Source organism: Schistocerca serialis, chromosome 7 (assembly GCF_023864345.2).
Source record: "Schistocerca serialis cubense isolate TAMUIC-IGC-003099 chromosome 7, iqSchSeri2.2, whole genome shotgun sequence".
NCBI classification, from domain to species: domain Eukaryota; kingdom Metazoa; phylum Arthropoda; class Insecta; order Orthoptera; family Acrididae; genus Schistocerca; species Schistocerca serialis.
The window spans coordinates 43,358,851-43,377,536 of record NC_064644.1 but is presented as its reverse complement, the minus strand read 5'-3'; the positions used below and the strand labels follow the sequence as shown (position 1 = coordinate 43,377,536).

The 18,686-nt window shown below is 43.6% G+C and overlaps 1 protein-coding gene across 1 annotated transcript in view; it reads right to left on the bottom strand.

Moving 5' to 3' along the window:
• LOC126412257 (box C/D snoRNA protein 1) overlaps window positions 1-18,686 on the bottom strand; it is a 110,722-nt gene that overhangs the window by 26,048 nt on the left and 65,988 nt on the right. The window contains exons 5-6 of the mRNA XM_050081760.1: window positions 6,718-6,896; window positions 5,385-5,671 (exon numbers count right to left, since the gene is read on the bottom strand). Of these exons, the coding sequence (XP_049937717.1) occupies window positions 5,385-5,671; window positions 6,718-6,896 (466 nt within the window). The remainder of the gene's footprint in view (window positions 1-5,384; window positions 5,672-6,717; window positions 6,897-18,686) is intronic.

The following is an 18,686-nucleotide window of genomic DNA, read 5'->3' as shown; positions in this document are numbered from 1 at the left end:
GGGGGTAGAGGGGAAGAGGAGCAGGGAAGAAGAAAGATGGGCAGGGGCAGTGGCAAACAGTGGAACAACAAGAGGCTATGGAACGAGAATAGAGACAAGATGATAAGATACAGGTGGTGGCAGTAAGTTGCCGGTAGGTTGAGGCGAGGATAATTTCAAAAGCAAAGAATGTGTTGTAAGGATGCATACTTCAGAAAAAGTGGTGGTGGAAGGGAGGATCAAAATAGCTTGGGTAATGAAGCAACCACTATAATCAAGTATGTTATGTATAGCTGCATGTTGTGCTGCAGGGTGGTCTACTTTGCTCTTGGCCACAGTTTGGGTGCGGCTGTTCATCCTGTGGACAGTTGGGTGGTAGTCATACCAATTTGAAGAACTGTGCAATGATTACAATAGAGCTGGTATATGACATAGCTGCTTTCACAGGTGGCCTGGCCTTTGCTGTGGTAAGATAAGCCTGTGACAGGACTGGAGTAGGAAGTGCTGGATGGGTAGATTGGGCAGGTCTTGCACCTGGGACTCCCACAGGGATATGATCACTAAGGCAAGGGTTTGGGGTTGGGAATGGCATAGGGATGAACTAGGATGTTGTGGAGCTTGGGTGGCAACGGAACACCACTTTAGGGGGGGGGGGGGGGGGGAGATCTTGGGTGGGGCATGATGATAGGTAATCACAGGCCTCATGAAGGGTGTGGTTCAGTTAGGAGCTGTACTGGGTGACGAAGGGGACACTCCTTTGTAGCTGTTTCTTGGGAGTAGTGGGAGGGTTGGGAGTGTATGGGAGAAAACAGGTTGAAAATTTGTTTGCAAACTAGGTCTGGGGGATAGTGCCTCTCTGTGAAGGCCTTGGTGAGACTTTCAGCATACTAGCAAGGGAGTTCTTGTCACTGCAGATACACCACCCCAGATGGCCAGACTGTGTGGGATGAATTTCTTGATGTGAATTGGAGAGAAGCTGTCACAATGCAGGTACTGTTTGTGGTTGGGGTGTTTAATACCACGAAGGTGGTATGCTGTGTTGAGGAGAACAAGGTGAAGTGAATGGGAGAGGTGTTGAGGTTGTGAAGGAATAAGGACAGGGTGTCTTGGCCCTGAGGTCAGATCTTGAGGATATCATCAATGAACCTGAACCAGACTAAAGGTTTGGCTTTTTGGTAGCCTAGGAAGATCTCTCTAGATGGCCAATAAACAGGTTGGCATAGGAGGGTGACATGCAGGTGCTCCTGGATGTGTTGTGGAGTTGTTTGTATACCTTTCCTTCAAAGGAGTAGTAGTTGTGAGTTAGGATAAAGTCAGTGAGGAGCATGAGGAATGAGGCAGTGGGTTTGGACTCTGAAGGATGTTGGGAAAGGTATTTTTCAATAGGCATTAGGGATGTTGGTGTACAGGTAAGTAGCATCAACAGTGATGAGTAGGGATCCAGGAGGTAAAGGAATGGGGATGGTGGATAGTTGTGAAGGAAGTGGTTGGTATCTTTGATGTGGGAGGCTAGATTACAGGCAATTTGGTTGGATGTGTTGGCCAATGAGGGCCAAAAGTCTTTCAGTAGGGGGAGGGGGGGGGGGACAAAAACTGACTACAATGTGCCATCCAGGATTGTTGGGTTTGTGGATTTTTGGAAGCATGTAGAAGGGGTGTGTATGGGGTGTTGTAGGGTTAAGGATGGAAATGAATTCAGGGGAGAGGTTCTGGAAATGGCCTAACCCTTTAAGCATGGGATTGGAGTTTATGTTAGCCTTATGGGATAGGATCACTCTTGCTGAGTTTATAGGTGGAGGTGTCATATGATTGGCAGAGGCCTTCTGCCAGGTAGTTGTCTGCAGATATGATAATTACACCTGGAGTTGTTTTGAGGATATTTACGGCTGTCATTTCTTTTACTGGAAGGTTGGTATCCTGGGGAAGGATGGTTATGCCAAGTTGGAGGTAAGGAGGTGACCAGCAAATAGTTAGGTCAAAGAGCGGAGGATCGAAGTTGGATTGTGATAGTAACTGCGAGAGCAGCATTCAGTGTTGGGATTAGGTTTTGGCTGGACGCATTGGCAGCAAAGAAATGTTTCCATTGCAAGGATTAGAAGAAGGAGAGTAGGTCTTTGACAAGTCCACCATGGTGAAATTCGGATGTAGGGCTAAGGTGAGTTGAGGCTACTGGATAGGACAAACTTCTGTGGGGCTGAGGATTTTGGTGGAAAAGTTAACAAGAGCATTATGGGAAAGTTTTGGCTCAGGATTTGCTGGAGTGTTGGTGGCAGTTTTGGGGATTTTTTCCCAACCCACGCACACTCCCATACCTCATCTACCCCAATCTGGATCCAGCGCCAAGACACCCTATCCTAATTCCTTCACAACCTCAAAACCTTCTCTCACATACAGTTCACCTGGTCCTCCTCAACCCATATGCAACCTTCCTGGACAATGACCTCCTCCTCTCTGATGGCTCCATCCATTCCTCTGTCTACATTAAAACCATCAACTACTAACAGTAATTGCATTTTGACAGCTGACACCCCTTCCACACCAAAAAATCCCTCCCATACAGTCTGGTCACCTGGGGACATAATGCCAGCAGTGAAAAGAACTCCCTGGTCCAGTGTGCCGAGGGTCATACCAACGTCTTCACTGACAGGCACTATCCCCGAGATTAGTTTGCAAACCGATCTCCCATGCACTTTCCCTGCACACTCCCAATCCTTCCACTACCCCCAGAACTAGCCACAGAGGAGTGCCACCTTCGTTACAAAATATCATTCTGGACTGGAACAGCTGAACCATAGCCTTCATCAGGGTTTTGATTATCTATCATCATGCCCTGAAATGAAGGATATCCTACCCAAGATCCTTCCCAGGCCTCTTGAAGTGATGTTCCATCACCCATGCAAGCTTCGTATCATCATAGTCCATTCCTAGGCCACACCCAGTCCCTACCCTTTGGCATAGGAATCAAGACCTGCTCAAACCACCCACCTTACTCCAGACCAGCCATAGGCTTTTCCTACCCTATCAGAGGACGGGCCACCTGTGAAGACCCAGGTGCAAGACCCGCTCAAACCACCCACCCAGTACTTCCTACTCCAATCCTGTCACAGGCATTTCCTACCCCATCAGAGGATGGACCACCTGTGAAAGTGTCATATACCAGCTCTGCTGCAATCATTGTGCTTTATATTGGTACAACTACCAACCAGCTGTCCACAAGAATGAATGGCCACTGATAAACTGTGGCCAAGAGCAAGGTAGACTACCCTATAGTACAACATGCAGCTGAACAACATGCTTGATTTCAATGGCTGCAGCCATCTGTATCCTCTCCTCTACCAATAATTTTCCTGAACCACATCGATGGAAGCTACCCTCACAGCACAATCTCTGCTACCTAAATTATTCTAGCTTCAAGCTGTGGCAACCTACTGCCCCCACACCCACCACCCAACAACTTGCACCCCCTCTAAATAATCATCTCTACCGCATTCTCATCCCCCACCCTCTGTGTGCTGACCTCTGCCAATGCATCTCCCCTTCCCCGCTCCTCGTCTTTTTGCTCCCTCCCCCCTTGGACTCACAGCCTCTGGATGCTGCACTTTTGGTGGTTGTCTAGTCCCTGCATGCTCCACCAGACAGTGCTCCTCCTCCCTGCTCCCCCCCCCCTCCCAATCTGTACGCTGCTCTCCTTCTTCCCCACCCCCTCGAGATTCAAGATTGCTGCTTCTGTTCTATGTAACAGCTACATTCTGACCTGAGCTGCCAGAGCTGGTGATCACATGCTCGTGAGGTGTTCTTGCTTGTGTGAATGATTGCGTGTGTTTCCTTTTCTGAAGAAGGCTTTGGCCAAAGGCTAATGTGTAACTGCCTTTTTGTTGTGCCACTCTGAAACATCTATCATCTTATAGTGAATAGCAATCTATATTTTATTTATATTGATGATATTCCTCTCTGCATAAACAATTTACAACACAATTTGAGCAGCCTTCATCAACTGTTCGCAGATGATGGTGTCATTTACTGTATAGTGAAGTCATCAGAAGATCAAAACCAATGGCAAAATGATTAAGACAAAAATATCTGTATGATGCAAAAAGTGGCAACTGTCTTTGAATAAGGTGAAGTGTAAGGTAACTCACAAGAGTATGAAAAGAAATCCATTAAATTTCAGTTACAAGATAAATCTGGGAATTGGAAAAGTTGTGGTAAGTTCTATGGGACCAAACTGCTGAGCTTACAAACTACTTAATCCAACTTAAACTAATTTATGCTAAGGACAACACACACACCCGTGCCCAAGGGAGGACTTGAACTTCCAATGGGGAGAGCCATGAGAACCATGGCAAGACTCCTCAGACCATGCAGCTACCCTGTGCAGCAGTTACACGATAAACCACATTACTCTAAAGGCCATAAACTCAACTAAATATCTAGGAATTACAATTATGAACAACTTAATTTGGAACAATCACATAGATAATGTTGTGGGGACAGCAAACTTAAGACTGTGTTTTAGTGGCAGAACACTTAGAAGATCTACTATAGAGACTGTCTACACTTAGCTTGTCTGTCCTCTGCTGAAGTATTCCTGTGCAGTATAAGATCCTTAACATATACAATTTATGAGGGACACTGAAAAAGTCCTAAAAAGGGCAGCTCATTTTGTATTAATAGGGAAGAGAGTGTCGTGGATATGATACGCAAGTTGGGACGGCAATCATTAAAACAAAGGCGTTTTTTGTTGTTGTGAGATCTTTTTACAAAATTTCAATCACCAACTTTCTCCTCTGAATGTACATATATTTTACTGTAACCAACCTACATAGGGAGAAATAATCATTGTAATACAGTAACAGAGATCAGAGTTCATACTCAAAGATTTAAAGTGTTCATGCACTTTAAGAGAGTGGACTGACAGAGAAAGTCTGAAGGTGGTTCAAAGAACTCTCTGCCAGCCACTTAAGTGTGAAATGCAGAATAATCATGTAGATGTAGATACCAACCAGTGAAACAGTGCAGTTGATAAGATGCTGACCTCATGCTCAGGAGGATAGAGTTTTTTCTCTGTCTGATCATCCCAATTCCAGTTTTCCTAAATCATTCAGGCAAATGCCAGGCCACAGCTGACCAACTATCCTATCCTCATAAAACATACTTACATATTCTACGTGTGTATACGTTTTTGAGCTTTTGTTTTCATTGTATTATGACGACAAATCCAGTGTCATTGTAATATGATACCTGGATAAATAAATGAAATGAACAGACCTATTGGTGAGTCAACACATATACCATTTGGTGAGTTATTGCCTTTAGTCATTTCATAACTTCAAATAACTTTTATGGTATTCTGTCTATACTCTTATGTTAACACACATATCACATATAATGTTATCTTATCTTACCTATATCCACAATGTTGAACATGTGTTTGTTGTGCCTCTTCACAACGTATATTGTTGGATACTCAATAACAGTCTTCCCCTTCAAATTTTCTCTCAAACTTTCATGCGGGTCAAGTTCAAAGAACTGTGTTTCCTTCTTACGACACAGCTCTGCCTTTAGAAGTAACAACAGCCCTGGAAGTCCTATTGCATAATAAGACTGCAGTTTCTGTTGATCTGACAGTGGAGTGTTGTCACGTACCAAGAAGCTACTAGTGAAGTGTGACAGAAGCTCAGTCTCAAGGCACCTAAAAACCCAAATTTTTTTTTTGGAAAAATTCTTTCAAATAAACACAAAGAAAAGAGAGTTAAAATAAATGACATATAAGATAATCCATAGTGTGATATGTTTACTTCTTCAAAATGATAGAAGAAAAAAACTATAGTAGTGGTACCATTCTAAATATCCTCCAGTGTGTATCAGCTCAAAACCTATTGTATCTATCACATCACAAGAAATACTGTACACATCTGTGGTATATCTTCATGTGTTTTAATGAATTTTTAATAAACTCCAGCTTTTTAATATAAAGTAAAAAAATTAAAATCTTATTATATACATAATAAAATTACTTGGAGGCAGGATGCGGGCCAGTGCTTCCCTTTAGAAGCCAAAAATGCTAGTACTGCTTATAAACACATCGGAAATAGCATTAACTATTTCTAACTCTCAGAACTATCAGTTCCTTTGTCAGGAAAGTTGCAAAGAAAAGCCAAGCACTCAGACCATAGCTTAAGAGAAACCCATCTGTTTGAGAATAAAAGGAAATATAAATGGAGGGAAGCATGATCAAAGATAGCTGGAAGTCAACAACAGTACTCTGGTTAGCACTATAACAGCTGCAGCTAGAGAGATGATAAAAGGAATGAATGAGAAGTAAAGATGGGTTAAGAGGGAGAGAAGTGAGAAGTGGAATGAACAGCGCAATTTCGAACTTCCTCTAAATCATCTCTGGATTGAAACCTGGTCCATTACTTGCCAGGCACCAACTCTGACCCCTTCTCCCTAACACCTCCCTATTATACTTGCCTTCCTTTGTCCTCACAACAGTTGAGCCCATCTTGACCTCTGCCTGAGTGACCAGCCCTTCCTTCAAAAAATAACCCACTTTCATTCCTGAGGAAGGAACAAACAGTTCCAAAAACTAGGAATAGTTTTTTTCAGTTATTCAGGCTCCTTGAAGGTTTAAATTTTTCCCAAATGAATTTTTCTTTGATACAGACATTGTGCACATGGTAGTTTAAAGATGGTGTACTTCAATTTAGTTTTGTCAAAAATTTACTTATACTTAACTGGTCTGATGATATTTTCAAATTATCACACTCAGGAAATATCCAGTCTATTCTCCATTTTATTAGTTGTGTTTTCCAATTAAAAAATGTAGTGTTTTCCTTATGTCGCGTAAAACACTGAGGTAAGAAACAGAGATGAGTACCCCTCCTGGTGGCTGCAGCTCTAAGTTTAAAAAGGTGCTGTAAAGGAAATGCAGAAACTACATACATACATGCATGCATAGATATACATACACAACATAGCATACAAATGGGCATCTTTAGTAGGCGTGAAAAATAATATGTACTACACCACAGAATAAGTGCAAAGTTGTAGAAAATAGAATGCTTGTTGTGAAACTTCTCTTACATTCAACTACTGTATAATGAATAGATCAGATTTTAAATACTTCTTTCTGACAAGGTTAATCCACTGTCCTAATATTTTCCTGAATTCAGACTGCCATATGATTACCATTAGTTTTCATAAATTTGTACTTTTTGTACACACTGTGATCATATAAAGTGATACCAATGTCTTATACGAGCTGAAACAATCTCACTGAGTTCAACTGTGTATTATACACCATGAAGCATTTGTCCATGTGAAATAGAACTTTACATCTGCTGCATTTAAAGGATGATTCTACAAGTTGGCATTATCCGTACCAGAACTGACTGAATATCATCTTTGACCAGGATTAGTCATAAGATAGATGACACTAGCACTGAGTAGCAAACAGAAATAAACCATCTTACCCTGCTAATAAAGGGAGTACTGGTAAATGATCTCTACACAGTTGAGGTTTTGCCTGGCTTGGATGATGTATATGTGAGTCTGTGTGTTAGCTCTGAAAAGGGGCATTACCCAAATGAGCAGCAACAATTTCAATCTCTTACAAGTGCCTGTCAGCTGTTCCTTATGAGCTAAAACACACACACACACACACACACACACACACACACACACGCACGCACGCACCCACGCTTCCCACATAGCCAGGTTACCTGTGCATGCCATATTTACAGTAATAAGAATTCCCTTGCCCAGTTTTCTAAAGGTCTCAAGGGGGGGGCCTTCACAGGCAGGCACTATCACCCAAACCTACTCTGCAAACAGATGTCTTATGCCATATCCCCTCAAACCCTTAATTCTCCCTCCATTCCCCAGAACCAGCAGCAACAGAGTACCCCACTCATAATCTAATATCACTTGGAGCAACTGAACAATGTCCTTCACCATGGCTTCGATTATCTATCACCGTGCTCTGAAACAAGGGACATCCTACCCATAATTCTTTCTGCTCCTCTTAAAATGATATTCTGCCACACAAGCAAACTATACAACATCCTGGTCTGCCCCCATGTCACTTCCACTTTCAACCCCTTGCCAGTGGAAAATCATATTCCTGTGGAAGACCATATGCAAAAACTGCCCAATGCCTCAACCCAGAGCGTCCTACTCTAGTCCTGTGAGAGGGTTACCCTTTCCTATCAGAAGTATGTGTACATAACTGCAATTTCTGCACAAAATTTTATGTGGGCATGACCACCAACCACCTGTCCACCAGAATGAATGGCCACTGCCAAATTGTGGCAAAGAGTGATGTTGCACGCCAGCGGCAGGACAACACTGCTAACCACAACATGCTCAATTCCAATGGCTACTTCACAAACTGCTTCATCGGGACCCGCATCACATTTTCTGAGCTACATATGGGAGTTATCCTTGCACTACATCCTTTGTTCCTGTAATCCTCCGGGCCTCAATTGCCGACTCTCTGCATCCAAACCCCCTGCCCAACAGTCTGACCTTCCTCTCTCCTGCACCACCTACTACTCCACTCCTCCATATTGCAATCAAGGCACACTGCACTAACTCACCAGCTCCACAGACTGTGTGTCACATTGTTATCCCATGCAACTGCTGACCTCACCTTCCACAGACATGGAGCCTCAATCTGGCCACAATCACACTTTCTCACCTCTTCCTCCCAGTTTCCATCTCTTTTTCTGCTTCTACCCACCCCAACTGACAACTCCTAACGTCAGTCTACCTGCTGAATTCCAGCCCAGCATTGTGTGTTCATCTGGCACAATGTAGCTGCAAAGGTGTGTGTGTGTGTGTGTGTGTGTGTGTGAGAGAGAGAGAGAGAGAGAGAGAGAGAGAGAGAGGGATAGATATCAAGCCTAGGGAACTGGCCATTTGTGCCATTATTTGAAGTGTCACTGGTACGTATGTAGGAGTAATACACAGTAAAAGAAGACCAAGCCACGAGATTTTGTTTTAATACTTACCTTAGTTCTTTGATAGATTATAAATATTAAAATAATGATTACAGCAAGTATAATTATCCCCCCCCCCCCCTCCCAAAAAGTGGGAGATGAGTTACTGAGAAATTTCCTCCACTTGAGCTTTAAAAATTTCTTGCTCACTCAACAAACATGACATATTTGTAGCAGAATTACAGCAAACTGCAAAAACTAACAAGTACACATACAGAATTATATTAATGCGATAATATTGGCTCTGTTGTTTGCGACAGCAACTGTTACATTTGCTAACTTTCTTTCAAAATAACTCTAGAAATTGACAATAGAAGGCAGCACCAGTCAAAAGATACATAGTAACGTGCCCATACATCGTTCTCATAGGCAATGAGTCTAGTTTTCAAGTGACAGAAGGCTCATGCACTGAGGAATTCGCAGCCTGACCTATACTCGGATACATTCGATTGAACATGAAGTTGTAGTGCACCCTACGCTTCGGCGTGGTCTACAAAGTATTAAAGGATTCATCCAAAAGCTAGCAAAGTTTTCACTTTTTTTAATGTCCCTATTGACAGCTATACACCTCCACTACGTGATGAGTTATCCCTTTTATTCCTAAATTACTTACACTTCACCAGAATTTTCCTTACCATATTTACACAAAGACTGGTTAGCCCATGACTGCAATTGAGGGCTCCACTTCATTAACTTACAATGCCCCCTGTTGGCACAACTTTAGTGCAGTTGTGAAGATTCTCAGTTAAACATGAAGCTACAACAGCAATGCTTGAAAGAAGTAACAGACTTGCTGAATACTAAAACGAACCAAATCAAATGTGAACTATGTTTCACAACCACCACCAGAATAAACTAATCGTCAGTGGCAAGATTTTCCTTGGCTTGGGTTGGAAATACATAAATATCTGTAATGGAACTGCCACACAATTAAAATCACAAAGGTTGCATCCTCTTATTTCATTTCACCTATACTCTGTATGTATATGGCAGAGGATTTCCATCGATTACATGCTACCACTCTGATGTCAGCTTATATTTCTGGTTATTCCATGTGACTCAGAAGTGTGATCTACACGCCAGTCGCTAATCTTTTGTACCCCCGAATATCCTAGAACAAAGCTTTTCTTACAGGTACATATCTAATACAAATGTTAAGAGTACAAGTAGGGCAACCATCTACCTAATCCAGCATTCAGGAAGCTGGTCAAATTTTACGAGATATCACAAAATTTGCTCTACAGTTCCAAAAAATTTTTAGTGATGAAGCCAATGATGTTTCTTTTAAAAGATAAAAACTGACCCTCTTAAGCCACAATAATGAGTAATATATCCCACTGTGCACCACATAAATCACTCATTCATCTCTGCTCAACTTTTTAGACTATCTAGCACAGTCTGGCGTCAGACTATGGCAGCTTCAATACTACGTAACATTTTGACTGAGTGAGCCACAAAAGAACCAATAGCATTTTGATGACTATACCTGCCATTGTCTTTAGAACAGACAATGGTAGGGGTAAAATACAGGGAGCGAAAGGCTATTTACAATTTGTACAGAAACCAGATGGCAGTTATAAGAGTCGAGGGACATGAAAGGGAAGCAGTGGTTGGGAAGGGCTTGAGACAGTGTTGTAGCCTCTCCCCGATGTTATTCAATCTGTATATTGAGCAAGCAGTAAAGGAAACAAAAGAAAAATTTAGAGTAGGTATTAAAATCCATGGAAAAGAAATAAAAACTTTGACGTTCGCCAATGACATTGTAATTCTGTCAGAGACAGCAAAGGACGTGGAAGGGCAGTTGAACGGAATGGACAGTGTCTTGAAAGGAGGATATAAGATGAACATCAACAAAAGCAAAACGAGGATAATGGAATGTAGTCAAATTAAGTCGGCTGATGCGGAGGGAACTAGATTAGGAAATGAGACACTTGAAGTAGTAAAGGAGTTTTCCTACTTGGGGAGCAAAATAACTGATGATGGTCGAAGTAAAGGGGATGTAAAATGTAGACTGGCAATGGCAAGGAAAGCGTTTCTGAAGAAGAGCAATTTGTTAACATCGAGTATAGATTTAAGTGTCAGGAAGTCGTTTCTGAAAGTATTTGTATGGAGTGTAGCCATGTACGGAAGTGAAACATGGACGATAAATAGTTTGGACAAGAAGAGAATAGAAGCTTTCGAACTGTGGTGCTACAGAAGAATGTTGAAGATTAGGTGGGTAGATCGCATAACTAATGAGGAGGTATTGAATAAGATTGGGGAGAAGAGGACTTTGTGGCACAACTTGACTAGAAGAAGGGATCGGTTGGTAGGACATGTTCTGAGGCATCAAGGGATCCACCAATTTAGTATTGGAGGGCAGCGTGGAAGGTAAAAATCGTAGAGGGAGACCAAGAGATGAATACACTAAGCAGATTCAGAAGGATGTAGGTTGCAGTAGGTACTGGAAGATGAAGAAGCTTGCACAGGATAGAGCAGCATGGAGAGCTGCATCAAACCAGTCTCAGGACTGAAGACCACAACAACACCATTGTAGGCACTGGGTTGAACTGGCACAGTACTTTTCCAATTGCCACATCAACAGACTCTTAGATTACTGATGACATACTGTTTTAGTGTGGAATGTGAATGTAAAGTTGTTCAAATATAAAATAAAATATAGCTATGCCTGCAGAGGTCAATTTGTGAACCAGTCTTTCAGAATGTACTTACCAAACAACCACAGGCCGGGGCTCAGGTTACAGAATAACTGTATCATGGGCTAAGGAGACTTTGACAAACTCCCTATTGGCTTCTGTCTCGGGTTCTTCGGCCAACGTTCATCTAATGATTTTTCTGACGTTTCGCCAGCACGAGTGGCTGGCATTGTCAAAGCTTCACCCTCCATTGCCGGTGGTGAACTGGAGCCGAACTCGCAGCCGCAGACTATATGTACCTGGCACGCCAACGTCCGAGGGCTTCTCCGCGGTCATTTCCGGTGCGGTTCTCCTCTTGCTACCTGCGACGATCATTCTCTACAGCCAAGCACTATCACACGTGCTTGTTCAGAAAAGCTGTAGAAATACAAAAACATGCGAACAGTTTCAACAAGAAAGAGGAAAGCCTTAAGGTCAGCGGATCCTGGCTTCCCGTACTGCAGCGAACGGCCGTCGCAGGTAGCAAGAGGAGAACCGCACCGGAAATGACCGCGGAGAAGCCCTCGGACGTTGGCGCGCCGGGTACATATAGTCTGCGGCCGCGAGCTCGGCTCCAGTTCACCACCGGCCTTGGAGGGTGAAGCTTTAACAATGCCAGCCACCCGTGCTGGCGAAACGTCAGAAAAAACATTAGATGAACGTCGGCCGAAGAACCTGAGACAGAAGCCAATAGGCAGTTTGTCAACAAGTGGCCACGAACGCCTTAACAATTTTGTATTACGCCTCTACGGGGAGGAGATTTGCAGATTGTACCGACGCCTTGACCAATGATGGAAGAAGAAAGCGCGACTGATGTCCTCTCTCGCCTTTCTGTCACGGTGCCGAGATGAATGTGCTACACCGAAGTTCTTGAGATGTAAGCGCCTATTCACCACCGCCCAAGCACATCGTATCTACGACAGAATGGAACGAGCTTTTCTTCGTGAGCAAATACATACAACACGGAGAGACTTGGCAAGAACGGATCAGGAACTTCCGGTCATTTTCTATCAACTAAGTAGCAGAATGCATCGAGACGACTGGGACAAGATCGACAGCATCACTCACAGGAGCATGCAGAACAAACTCGAGCGCTGCACCGAGCGACAGAAGAAAAAGTTTGAAAGATGCCGGAAGCAGACCGACAAGGCGATTCCCGACATGTCACACACAGTGGTCAACCTCACTGAACGAAAATTGACCGAAGAGGAAGTGTCTGTTCTTCAAAAAGGAGGGAATTTCGCTATCATCCCGAGAACTATACCTATGGAGGACATCATTGCCAACACCGAAGCAGCCATTCGGACCCTTCCTTGTGAAAGGGCAGAGGAAATATGCACTGAAACAGCCAGGAGACTGTGCCGAGCAAAACCACCAGCTTGCAACCTGAAGAAAGAAGAGGTACAAGCCATTAAGAATCTCAACGCCGACAAGAGTATATTGGTACTGCCTGCCGATAAGGGGAATGCGACCGTCGTAATGAAGACCGAAGATTATGAGCGAAAGATCCGAGACCTATTAGATCTGACGACGTACCGAAAACTAAGCGCAGATCCGACGCAGTGTATCACACGGAATACGAATTGATTAATCACAGCGTCTTCTCTGCCGGCGGACATGCACAGAAACCTGCGCAACACAGAAGCCCTACCACCTCAGTTGTATGGATTACCCAAGATCCATAAGAACAACGTTCTACTGCGACCGATCGTTAGTGCTCCTGGCTCACCGACATATAAACTGGCAAAACACTTGGCCTCTCTGCTCCAGCCACACGTGGGGAAGACTGACACATAAAATTACGGACTCAGGACATTTCATTGAGAAGCTGAAGAAACTGAAACTTGCACCAAACGACATCCTGGTCAGCTTTGATGTTGTTTCGTTATTTACGGAAGTGCCACTCAGTGACGCTCTGGAGCACATCGGTTCCATTTTCTCACAAGACATCAGAAAGCTCTTCCATGCATGTCTCACCACGAGCTATTTCACGTGGAATGGCGATTTCTACGAACAGCTGGAAGGCGTCGACATGGGTAGTCCTCTCAGTCCAGTGGTGGCCAACTTCTTCATGTAAAAGTTCGAAGCACAGGCACTGGACTCGGCGACTTGCAAACCTAAGGTGTGGTACAGGTACGTCGATGATACTTTCGTGGTGTGGAGACGTGGTGAAGAACAGCTAAGTGACTTCCTAAGACACTTGAACAGCGTCCATGCCAACATAACATTTACCATGGAAGTAGAAAAGGACAAGAAACTGCCATTTCTAGATGTGCTGGTCACAAGGGACGGCGAAAACCTGGGACATGTCGGGTATGGCCTTTCTGCCATACATTCCCAGAGTGACGGACAGAATCGGCCATATATTGTGCAAACATGGCGTAAAGACGATTTTAAAACGGACAAGGAAGATCAAAGAGTGTCTTAGATTGGCGAAGGAGAAAAGAGACCCACTTGCAATGTCGGGAATATACCGTATACCATGCACATGCGGAAAAGTTTGTCGGAATGACTGGACGATCCATTAACACCAGGATCAAAGAGTATAAGCGGCACTGCAGGTTGGGGCAGGTGGAGAAATCGGCCGTGGCAGAGCACGCACTCAATGAGACCGACCACGTAATAAAATTCACCGACACGGAAGTTCTGGCTGTAGAGAAGCACTATCACACGCGCTTGTTCAGAGAAGCTGTAGAAATACAAAAACACGCGAACAGTTTGAACAAGAAAGAGGAAAGCCTTAAGGTCAATGGATCCTGGCTTCCCGTACTGCAGCGAACGACCGTCACAGGTAGCAAGAGGAGAACCGCACCGGAAATGACCGTGGAGAAGCCCTCGGACGTTGGCGCGCCAGGTACATATAGTCTGCGCCCGCGAGCTCGGCTCCAGTTCACCACCGGCAATGGAGGGTGAAGCTTTGACAATGCCAGCCACTCGTGCTGGCGAAACGTCAAAAAAATCATTAGATGAACGTCGGCCGAAGAACCCGAGACAGAAGCCAATAGGCTGTTTGTCAACAAGTGGCCACAAAAGCCTTAACAATTTTTTAAGGAGACTTTGCGTGTGCGAATGAGTTATTTGTAGTGTTGGCAAAAGATTTCAAATACATACTGGAGGAAAGAGCTTTTCCGGCACTGAACTGTATGCAACAATGGCATTGTGAGGGTAGCATTATTGATTCCCTAACCAGGGATTGACAGAGCAGGGTCATTTCAGGACAGTGTTCCTACTTTCAGATACTTCATCTTTTTCATGGCAAAACATCTTCTTATGTGTGGTTTAGGGCTATTATATTTTGACGGAGATTTAGGAAAATTTGAATTAAAAATCAAACCTCAGGTGGCTGTCCTTTTATTTATAGTAGGCACCACTCACAAGGAACCCCTCGAGTGCGGGGTCACAAAAGGCCCATGATGTTTACAGCATTTGATGCCCCACGTGTTGTCTGTGACCATGCAACCATAATATTGACTTACAATGGTAACAGGGGCAGGACTGGAGGTATCCAATGATGAGCACACCACTGAGACTGCAGACTGTAGTTGAACTGCTTGGTCACCAATTAACTCACAACAATACTACATCGCTGATGGTGTTGATACAAAGCAGAGCAATGGCCATAATCAACAAAGCAAACATTTCATTGTATCTACAACAGCAGTTGCTGAAGTTGACATCTTGTTAGAAAGGACGCCAGAATTTCACACAGTGAGAAAGGAGTGGCAGATGAAATATTAGCATTTATGCAAGATGAGTCAGTGGAATGTGTGGTGTCATATATGCTCGACTGTGTGGACAATGTACATGAGCAGTACAATGACGACAATACATACTTAACCAGGGAAAGGAGTATTGAAACCGGTGTCAAACAATTTAGTTCATCATCCTTGTCAGACAGGGAGGCACAAATTCTGTCTCTAGTGAAATGTAGTAAAGGACACGTGCTGTCCAAGAAGCAGGTACTAAACATAATTGGGTACATGGAAGATCATTCACAGCATAGTACAGAAACAATTATGAACACACTTTGAATAAGGCCACAGCAATATGATCATAAAGTGCATTAGAAAAACTGAGGATATTCAAGGGAGGACAAGGCACACTTGTTACAAAAACTGGTGTTGGTATGTGTCAAGGATGCTCAATACAATTTACAGGAAGTGCACGAGCGTGAACTACTACATTATGCACTTCAAACAGTGTGCAACATAGATTACAGCGATTTCAAGGGCAGCAGTGGATTCTCACATAACTTCAAACATTACTACAGAATTGGAAGATGTAAGATAACAAATTTTTTTCAAACAAAGGGTCAACTTGACAATGTACAGCAAACTGTAGAATCGGCCCGAAAATTTGTAACTAAGATGAACAAATTTATCTCATCGTTCAGTAAGGAATGTGTTTTCAACTTCGACAAATCAGGATTTGAAGAGTGAATGCATATGAAAATTAGAGATACCAAGAGAGTTGTACCAAGATCAACTAACATCAACGCCTTAACACAGTCATACACTATTAAGCCAACTGTTAATATGGATGGCCAATTGGCTGAAAAATTATTTATTGGGCTGCAAGAGATGGGAGTGCTCTGGTCCCTGAGATTCTTTCTTGCAAGGGCATTAAGGAATATTTACGTCACAGACAGTAAGAGTGCAGTAATAGCACAGGTCCTGGCCATGAGCTGGTCAAAATAACTTGCTTTTGCTTGATTATTACTTTGCGTATACGAATTATACTCCTTTAGAGCAAACTATCCCTCCTGAATTCACTGCAATTCATCCCATGTGGAATGATTGGGCAAATTCAGCCTCTGGATGTTTGTTTCTTCTGTGCCTATAAAACATAGTATCACACCATCTGCAGCTATGCCTTAAAAGTCAGACAGATAAAAATAAAATCTACTCAGCACGCAGTGGCATGGGAAAACACACACACACACACACACACACACACACACACACACTCTCTCTCTCTCTCTCTCTCTCTCTCTCTCTCTCTCTCTCTCTCTAAAGGATTTAACTTTTACAAGCTCTCAGAGTCGGTGGCTCCTCCTCCTGGCGGAAGAGTTGAGGGGGAAAGAAGTAAAAGAACTGGTGACGTCTAGGGAATGAGGTACAGTTTAGAAAAGTCACCCAGAACCCCGGGTCAGGGGAGATTTATCAGACAGGATGAGAAGGAAAGACTGATTGTTGGGGACTGCACTGGATGAGATTTGAAAACCTGAGAGCTTAAAGGTGGAAGACAGGATGATATGCAAGAGAGAGATTACTACTAAACTTCGTGCACAAGTCAATAAGAGTGCAAAGTTAAGTGTATTGTACACAAACAGATGAGGGAGGGGGACAGTGAAAATTAAAGTCAAAAAATGAAAGATGTAGGAAACTAAAATGTAGTGAAGAAAGGAGTGAATAAATGCCGATACGGAAGGAATGAACATAAATTAAGGCCAGGTGGGTGGCGAGAACCAAGGACATGTAGTGCTAGTTCCCACCTGCGAGGTTCTGCGAAACTGGTGTCTGGGGAAAAAATCTAGGTGGTGCGTGTGGTGAAACACACTGAGGTCACGACTGTCACGTTGTACAGCATGCTCTGCAACAGGATATTGTGTGTTGCCTGTATGTGCTCTCTGCCTATGCCCATTCATCCTGACTGATAAGTGGTGGTAGTCATGCTGATGTAAAAGGCTGAACAGTGTTTACATAACAGATGGTATACGACATGTGTCGTTTCACATGTGGCTCTCCCTTTGATAGTATATGTTTTGCCAATTACAGGGCTGGAATAGGTGGTGGTAGGACGGTGCATAGGGCGGGTCTGACAAGGATGTTGCAGAGACTGGGAGGGAGATGAAAAGCTATTCTAGGTGGGGTGGGCAAAATCTGACAGAATGGATCTCATTTCAGGGCAGGATTTTAGGAATTCATGACCCTGTCAAAGTAGCTGATTGATACATTCAAGATCAGGCTAATACTGGGTGACTAGTTGTGTGCTCCAAAGTTGTTTTTTGGAGGGATCAGTAGTACCAGGTTTGAGTGTGAACGCCCAGGAAATCTGCTTCTGAACTAGGCTGTTGGGATAATTACATTCAGTGAAGGCTGAAGTCAGAGTGGTGGTGTATTGCTGTAAAGAATCTGCATCTGAAGAAATACATTTGACCCGAACCCTAAGGCTGTAGAGGAGGGAATGTTTGACATGCAAAGGATGGCAACTGCCAAAATCTAAGTACTGTTGTTTGTTAGTGGGTTTGATGTGGACAGAAGTGTTTGCCATTGTTTCCATGTCAAACGTTCCCTCCCATACAGCCTGGGCATTTGAGGAATCACTGTCTCCAGTTGGTCTCTACCAGAAGTTGAAGAGAGTGCATCTTCACTTAGGAAACATCACTGACACTGTTTTGCCTCATTAAAATGAATTATGTATGGGTGCTGGAACTTAAATAGTGGCAACTATTTATTCACAATCGATACAAAAGAGTTACATGTTTGCACCTGTTACTGTCCTTCAAAGTAGTCACCAGTGTTGTGTAGACCCCATTGCCTGCGATGTGGAAGGTGTAGTATACCATTCGCAGAGCCTGTTCTGTTGATGGTGCGAATGGAGTGGTCTACTGCCTGTCGAATCTCTGGAACAATTCTGAAGCGAATGCCACGAAGTGGTTCCTTCATCTTCAGAATCAAATCAAAGTCATGAGGACTTAAGTCCAGGAGTATGGTCGATGGTACAGTACTTCCCAGTCCCATTGACCGAACAGAGCAGCCACAGCTTGCGCTGTGCGTTGTATGTGCCAGTGCATTGTCGTGCAAAATGATGGGTGGGTTGCTCAGAACGTGTTGCCGCTTCTATCGCAAAGCTGATCGCAGGTGATACTGCCCGGACTTAAGTCCTTGTGACTTTGATTTGATTGCGAAGATGAAGGAACCACTTCATGGCATTCACCTCAGAACTGTTCCAGAGATTCGACAGGTAGTAGACTGCTCCATTCGCACCATCAACAGAACAGGCTCTGCTAAAGGTATACTATGCCTTC